An 8,296-nucleotide genomic window follows, 5' to 3' on the forward strand; every position below is an offset into this window, starting at 1 on the left:
TAATATATACATATAATTCATGTTTAAATATATATATATATAAATTGTGTATAATCCATGTATACTAGCTAGAAAAAGTAAACATTGAATCTGGCTGCCTAATTTTGTAACAATCCCGCTTTATTCACTATATTAATGAGTATGTGAAATAGTTTTTGTGACTTTAATTTTATGTGGATAAAATATAGTTACTTCAATATGATAAAAATTATTTTATAAATTTATTGTTATAGGAGTAATAGATAGTCCAATGACCGTACATGAAATTAACCTCTTCATGTTGGTCTAAACCACTTAACTTTTTTGATGTTTTACTATCAAAAGACCATAATATTCGTACTAATCTCGAACTCATTACTGTTTCTCAAAAGGCTAAATTTATTAATAGTCGAGTTTGACAGTACTTTGGTCACATATCTTGAAATCTGTGGCAAAAGACAGTCGCAATTTTCCCTTTTCTCATTACTTACTGCAAAGAAAACAAATACTACTACATAAAATTTTGTGGTAATCAGACAAGTTCTGTAAAAGTCAAAGAGTCGAGGTACTCTATTCAATGAAAGTGGACGTATCGGCATGGTTCAGACTAGGTCCATGCATTTAATTTCAAATTAAGTGAGTATTTATAGTAGCATAAATAAAAAAGTGTAAAAGAGAATTTGGTTCCATCCTATCGATTCATATGTTTAACAGATTTAATTTAGTGATGTTTCATATGTTCACAAAGATTTTACAGCTTACATGCCTGAATACAAAGATATTACACGATGATTAATGCGCATGAATTAACTACAGAAACACAATATTAATACTACAGAATTCTCCGGTTTGAATGTACAATGTTAAATCAATTTGGGTCACCAGTTTGAACACAAGCCCACTGCCACAAATTATGACATAAGCTCGACCACTTGGGCCGACCATAGGCGGGCACCCCTCCAAAGTGCAATGGAGGTCACCAACCTAGGCCATGTGCCTTCTTGATCGCACATTGACCCCGTCCAGGTAAGTAAGCTTCTCCGTTAACCAAGTCCGCGCTTAATACCAGTGCATTGCTTCAATTTGTTTCTGTGTTTGCGGTGTGGGACGGAATGTGCCCTATTGGTATCTCAATTGCTATTTATTGAGCAAAAGGAATGTTCCTTCCCTATATTTGGAGTGGTAAAAATTTAAAGGGGTAATAGTTAGCTTGGAAGTTTCATATGAAAGCACTTTCAGATATATATTTTAGCAGTTAACTTTTTGTAAATTGTTTAACGATACCAGTTTTCATTTGATAATTGTTTGAGTTTTTTCCTTTCCAAAATTTCTCGGGGGAACAATTTGGTGAGAACTTTATCTAATTAGTATTTCATATTCAGTCTTGTGTACTGGCATATATAGTTGTCAAATGAAACCAGTGAGCAATTTTATACAGGTTTTTGGGTTCCAATTCACCTTCATCCTCCCTTGAAGAATTTGTCTTTCTGTATTACAGCCATGAGATTTCCGGTTTGTTCACGATTAGGGCAGCTCGGTGCACAAAATATCCCGTATGGTCTAGGAGATAGTCGCATCCTAAGGGGTGTTATGTAGACAACCAACCCTAATGCAAGTATTGGTGACTTCTTCCACGGCTCAAACCCGTCACCTATAGGTCACACGGGTTTGTTTAGGATTAAGGCAGCACGGTGCACAAAGCATCACGCGGGATCAGGAAAAGAGTCGCATCCCAAGGGTTGTTACGTAGGCAACCAACCGTAATGCAAGTATTAGTGACTGCTTCCACGGCCCGAACCCGTCACCTATAGGTCACACAGATTTTTTCAGGATTAGGGTAGCCCGATGCACAAAGCATCACGTATTCACTTAGGGTCAAGGAAAGAGTCGCATCCCAAGGGGTGTTATGTAAACAATCTATCCTAATATAAACATTAGTGACTGTTTCTACTACTCGAACCCGTCACCTATAGGTCACACATGTTTGTTCAAAATTGTTATAAAATAAAAAATAAAAAAAAGCATCTTAAATATAACATCACGATTTCCAAGAGTAAATTTCAGGAAGGAGATAGAAGGAGGCAGACATTATTTTACTCTCCTTTAACGACTTGTGAACCTTAACAACTGTGTGCAACATGAAATGGAATGTATTCTAGCTCCTTTGATGTTTTAGTGATTAAAGCGGCTTGTCTATAGGTGACCTACAGCTGAAACAATATTTTAAAGCTGAACGCTTGTTCTAGGTTCCAATCTGTATTTTAGCTACTTATTTAGCTACTTATCAAAGAAAGAACTTTCAGAAATATTTAGCAATTAACTTTTCATGACTAATTAATTCATACCAAGTTTCATTTGATAATTGTTCTAGAGTTAGTTCATTTCAATGGTGCGGAGAACAATTTTATCTAGTTCTTTCCTATTCGGTCTTATGAACTTGTTGTATACAGTTTTCAAATGAAACCATCGAACGATTTTACACAGGTTTTTGGGTTCCAATCCTCTTTCATCCCCCGGTTGAAGAATCTGTCTTAAAATACACAAGCATTAAAGTTTCAGTCTGTTGAGGGTTCTTAAAAGAAGCAATCAAACCAAAAATCATGATTTTCAAAGATAAATGTCAGGAAGGGCAGCAGACATTGTTTATTCATGTGATGAAATTTCCAGATACCCTTCTTATAAATGGGCGTTCGGACATAAGAATTGTAAAATTCCGAAAAAAAGTGAAATCTTTTTTCAAGTGAAAATGGTATTTGAAAATTAGAGTTGTGTTTCGATATGAATATAATTTTCGGTTGTTTTTTTAATTTTTATAAGTGATTTGAGTGAAAATTTTGAAAAACAGCTTTTTGAATTTTTTCAAATTTTGTAAAAATTCCAAAATTTATCTTCAAGTGAAAATTAATAATTTTATGGTCAAACACTAATTTCTAAAAAAAAGTGAAAATTTTTCAAAAAAAAAAAAAAAATCTCATGGCCAAACGGGTTATAGCATGTTTGTCCAAGCTTCTCCAAATTCAAAAGCACTTTTTTTTCCAAAGTTGATGTGTTTGACCAAGCATAGAAGGAAAAAAATCCTTTTTAGAATTTTGGAAAAACAGAAAAAAATAACTTCTTCCCAAAAATTCTTTTGGAAAAAATATACTTATAAGCACTTTTTAAAAATTTGACCAAAACACTAATTGTTGCTCATAAGTGTTTTTCAAATTAAAAGTTAAATACAAACTTCTTCTCACCAAAAGTACTTTTGAGAAAAATATTTTTGAAAAAAACACTTCTCAAAATAAGTTTATTTTTGAAGCTTGGCCAAACAGATTATTATACACATTAACAACTTGAGTTCGATACGAAAGAGAGTATTCTATTGTTGTCAGGACTTGTAAGCCATCCAACTTGGAGCAATTGGAAACAAAAAGTTGGAGTATATTCCACCTCTCTCGTACAAAAACAAATCATTCTCCACAAGAATGGTCAAAACTCAAAGAATAAAAGACTAATTAACACTTTGCCAGATTGGGATTCTTAGATTGAACTACCACAGGACAGAAAGTCGCACAATAACTATTTTTTGTTATAGGGTTACTTGCCTGATTCAGTAAAGCCAAAAGCTTTCTACATTTCCTGCTAAACTACTATACAGATCCAACAAACTCCAACATTCAATTCTTTTTCCACAATCCACACCATTATTTTGAAAGGGCTAGAAATCAACAAACTCATGCATTCATGGCTTGTGCCTCCATGTCATGAAGCTACAAGCATACATTCACAACCAATGCATAATTACTTCAGAGATGCATAATAGAAAAGAGAAGATGCAGCAGCCATTTCGACTAGAGGATATATATAGGGACATAACAACGCAGTGAAAGGAACTGCAAAATAAGTATACACTGCAGGCTAGCAACTGCCAAATAAATATCCTGCTCTCTTTAACAAAGCTGTTCAACAGAAACCTGCATTCCACTTAAAATAACACAAGCAAACACTGAAATGAACTCAATCCAACATGTGACGGACAATACAGTTATACACAGCACAATTGTCTTCGAGGATAAAAACCTGTAATGCCTAACAAATGGTAAAACCCCAAAATGGAAACTAGAACTTCATAGGCCCATGAACTCTCTTCCTTCACTTCTCACCATCCCTAGCATGTTAAAAGTCCAGTGGACTCGTCTGCAGCAGAGAAAACCTGTATACAAGTACCATTGTAAGCTGCAAAGCAGGAACCTTTTAACCTGCAAAAACTTGGAATGCATAAGATCAATCTTCTAAGAATGACAAACTCTAACTGTATCCTGGAAAGAGAGAAGCCTCAATACTGTAGGCAATTAACAAAGCTAAGATCGGCTTATAATTATAGAAGGGATAAATTTTCAAGTCACAATCATCCTATAAAATGCTTCTTCATCTTTATTTCAGGAAGAGTAAACCTAGGAGGAGAGGGAAAACCATTTGACCATAGGACCTAAAGTTAAAAAATCATTTTATCTATTTCGATAAGGAAAACAGTCATTTACCAATTAACAGGTGATATTTTACTGCTGGTGGGGGTTACCTAAATTATAAAAATAGTAGTCAGCAGGAGACAGGAAAAAAAAAGACATTGGAAGATTAGCATGAGATTTTGATCATTGCAAGCTTCACTGTACGAGCAACTGATGCATCAGAGTCGGGAAAATGGCAATGTTTCTAAGTAGGCCTCTCTATGATCCCTCCTAAACAAAGTCCTGTCCTTTTAAACATGGTAAAAAGAAGACAATAGAAGGGTTATGCTTTTTTCAAAATCACAGCACAGTGGACCTGTACTCCACCCTGCACAGTGGAAAATGGACAGTGAGCTATACTTCTGCAATGTGCCACTATGACTGAAAGACATTCAGGTGAAAGGAACAAAAAACATAAATGGCAGTGCCACTAACCAGAGTAACACTACTATCAGTAGCCATAACTTCCATTTGCTACCTACTGCTGCTTCGGGTAATCATCATCAAACTGTTCTCCATAGTGATCACCACCATCACTCTTGCCATTATCAGTGTCAAAATTATTGTATTTAGCAGATTCTGCCTCTTCTTTTTCCCTATTCCATTGCTCAATCTTTGCCCTTCTCTCAGCACTGCCATCCCTGTCTTCCCTACGCGTACTACTGCCATGATTCCTCCCAGATCCTGCCTCTTCCCTTTCCCTGTTCCATTGCTCAATCTTTGCTCTTCTCTCCTCACTTCCTTCCCTAATTGGACTTCTATTTCTCCTACCCCCGGGACTTCTGCTGTGTCCACTCCTTCGTCCAGGACTTCTGCTCCTAGGTCTCCTCCCTCTATCATTGTAGCGGTGTTCACCTCCTCCACCTCCTCTTCTACCAAAACCACGGCCTCCAGGTGGACGCTCATCATAATTGCGATGACCACGTGGGCTTCGGCTTCTACTGTGGCTGCGTCTGCGCCTGCTCTTAAATAAGTGCTTTCTCAGCTCCCTTCAACAAAAAAACAAATGCATCAGTCACCAAATAACAAGACTAGCAAGGTCAAAGGCACAGAGAGTTGTGAATACGCGCGTGTGTGTGTGTGTGTGTGAGAGAGAGAGAGAGTGGGCGAGATACTAACCTGCTTATCTTTTTCAGATGCATGAAGTTGCAATAGCCACCTCGGTTACATACATTTTCCTCATACTGCCTACAAGTGGCTTCCCGAAAATCAGTCACTGGAGAGAAGTCGACAATGATTGGACGTCCTAAATTTCCAATTTTCATGATGGTCAGTCATAGAGTACGACGTTGCAGTCCCCCAAAAAAAAAGATTATATAACATAAGAATTTTATTTGTTCCCTTCCTTAATAAATAATAGCATCAGCTTTGAAATAAACCATGCTCCCTGACAAATTCAAATATTACAACGTCCAAACCCTAAAATTCCTCTAATACTTTTTAAGAATATTATCATTTGGATTATAGATGACCTAAAGCCTGAAATATATGTGCACACCCCATCTTTTCTCACTCTGTGAGTCTGACTACTTGCTAAAACCTACTATAACTATGTGCAATCAACATAAGAGTATTATTCTAATCTCTTCAGAAATTGAAGGCAATGAGGGAACAACAGCAATAACTATAAAAAGTTGAGTATCAACTGGGGTATCTGTCCAGTAGAGATACTACTAAAATAATTTATCTGTACACAGTACAACTGCGTAGCACTTTGTATTATTCATTTTCAAGAATGACCGTGAGATAAAAATAACCAAAAACCACCAATATTGATCTGACATAGGATACACACTGATTTCCTCGAATTATTTTCCACGTAAACAACAAAAGTCCACCTGAAAAACCATACCAGCACTAACCGCTAACGCAATAAAAAAAACACCTCAACAACCAAAATGAGTAGAACTTGCCTGCGTAAAATCTTCCAGTAAGATTCTGAAGAGCACTTGCAGCATGATCTTCCTCTCTGAACTGGACATAAACGTTACCAACCTACAATAAGATCACTCAGGTGGTCAGATGAAAGCAAATCACAATAGCGAAGTTCATGTCAGCAAAGTGGACATACCATATGGTCAGCTAAATTGTCGCAGATGTTAAGGTTTTCAATCTCTCCATATTTGCTAAGCTCTTCAAACAAATCTTCATAGAAGTCCTGCATGTTCAATGGTGATCACAAATATTTCATGCCCACCATTATTCAACTCTTTATGTTTAGAGTCAAATCTTGAGAAGTTGGAACACATTTCTCAACTTAAGGGACCATTATCCTCCAAACATGCAACACCCCCCCCCCCCGGGGGGGAAGCTTCCAATCTAAAACTAAAGCAACCTTACTTATTAATCAAAAAGTACAGGTTATAACAGCAAATCCACACAATATGTTGTATATTCAGCATTACATGGTCATGCAAAATAAAAATAAAAAATGGAGAAAAGCCAATAAGACACTTTTAATAGGACAGATAACAGTTAGACAATTCATGCATCAATAAATTATGCATCAATACGTACAAAACCAGTAAGACACTGTATCATACACATACATATATGTTTTTTTTCCTTTTTTTGAATTTTGGTTTCCGAGGCAGCTTTTGCGCATTCACCTGCTACAGTTCACAAGTACAGGTTTTGCGCATCCACCTGCCCACCAAGGACAGCAGATGAGCAGATTCGAACCTCATTAGATTCCCATATATAACAAGATGTGGACGCACACACACAGAGAGATGTCCAACACAACAACCACTACGCCTCAGTCCCAATAAAGTTGGGGTCCGCTATTTGAATCCTCAATTCTCCATTTAAGCTCAACTCAACTCAACTCATCTCTCTCTCTCTCCCCCTCACACACACACGCACACATATATATACACACACACATACATACAAATAATTATGCATCCATACATACACAACCAGTAAGACACTGTGTCGCACACACACACAGAGATACAAATAGAGAGAGCGATATACCTCGAAGTGGCGCTGGATCTGGCGAGGGTCAAGGGGCTGGCCTTGTGGGTCAACACCAGGGGTAATCATATCAGGGCGCTGGTACATATTAGACAGCACTAAGGTAGGGCTGATGCTAGGCTTTGTGTGAAGCCTCGAGCAGCGGTCACCATGCCGACACGCACCGATCTTAAAGTAGAAAGGGCAATTCACCCTATCTTTCTCCGTTCCGAATATAGAAGCCAAATGCTCCGCCATGCTTCACAAAGAAAAAAAAAACTCTCCTGCTTTCTTCTCCAGCACCACCGCCCCTTTTCTCTCTTCCGATTCTTCCCAATTTGTGAAAACTAGGGTTTCTGATTTCGGCTGTGAGGGTTTTCTTATGTGGATTTGGGATACAATGGTATATTTGTAATTATCCCAAAAGCACATTTCCTTCTTGCAATATAATAGAATAATAGCATGTTTAGCCAAACTCAGCTTATTTTGAGAAGTGATTTTTTTAAAAGTGCTTCTGAAAAAAATATTTTTGGAAAGAATCAATTTGTGTTTGGTTAATCAGTCTGAAAAGCACTTTTGAGAAATAATTTGTGTTTGGCCAAGCTTTTTAGAAAGTGCTTTTAAGTGTCAAATTATGAATAAGAACATGAATAGATGTACTTAATAATTAATATTATAAGTAAATAAATAATCTCAAAATTTTGTTATTACATGAAATAATTAAAAAATTTATTTTATTTAAGTAAAATATGAAAATAAAATTAAAAAGTACTTAATTCTTTTAATATAAGTTAAATATATTAAAATTCCTTCAACAAATATAAAAGCATTCACCCCTAAAGTCACTATATATTAGAAAGTTTTCCTAA

General features: G+C 36.5%; 1 protein-coding gene and 1 non-coding gene across 6 annotated transcripts; both read right to left on the bottom strand.

Annotated features, from left to right (window-relative positions):
- Positions 1-854: 854 nt before the first annotated feature.
- On the bottom strand, positions 855-1,013 carry LOC138884486 (U1 spliceosomal RNA). The gene has a single exon (XR_011404675.1). It is a non-coding gene; the product is annotated as a U1 spliceosomal RNA (small nuclear RNA).
- Positions 1,014-3,887: 2,874 nt separating this feature from the next.
- Positions 3,888-7,817, bottom strand: LOC104212648 (splicing factor U2af small subunit B-like). Of its 5 annotated transcripts, XR_011404227.1 has the most exons (7): positions 7,449-7,817; positions 6,541-6,627; positions 6,383-6,464; positions 5,589-5,715; positions 4,905-5,458; positions 4,541-4,797; positions 3,888-4,174 (listed from the first exon to the last, which is right to left on the bottom strand). XR_011404227.1 is itself a non-coding variant. In XM_009761978.2 (6 exons), exons 1-5 carry the CDS (start codon positions 7,683-7,685, stop codon positions 4,948-4,950), a joined length of 1,044 nt encoding a protein of 347 aa, XP_009760280.1. In that variant the 5' UTR covers positions 7,686-7,817; the 3' UTR covers positions 3,888-4,174; positions 4,905-4,947. The 5 variants fall into 5 exon arrangements, 2 of the variants coding, with proteins under 2 accessions (XP_009760280.1, XP_009760281.1); XR_707396.2 differs by having other exon boundaries at positions 4,541-5,458; XR_707397.2 differs by having other exon boundaries at positions 4,503-5,458.
- Between the last annotated feature and the right edge of the window lie 479 nt (positions 7,818-8,296).

This window comes from Nicotiana sylvestris, chromosome 12 (assembly GCF_000393655.2).
Source record: "Nicotiana sylvestris chromosome 12, ASM39365v2, whole genome shotgun sequence".
Classification (NCBI taxonomy): domain Eukaryota; kingdom Viridiplantae; phylum Streptophyta; class Magnoliopsida; order Solanales; family Solanaceae; genus Nicotiana; species Nicotiana sylvestris.

Coding starts and splice junctions, on each gene's coding strand:
- LOC104212648 (XM_009761978.2), bottom strand. CDS start 7,685: ATGGCGGAGCATTTGGCTTCTATATTCGGAACGGAGAAAGATAGGGTG. Junction 5,716..6,382: donor TACTGGAAGATTTTACGCAG/GCAAGTTCTACT, acceptor TTGGAAATTTAG/GACGTCCAATCATTGTCGAC. Junction 5,459..5,588: donor CATCTGAAAAAGATAAGCAG/GTTAGTATCTCG, acceptor TTTTTGTTGAAG/GGAGCTGAGAAAGCACTTAT.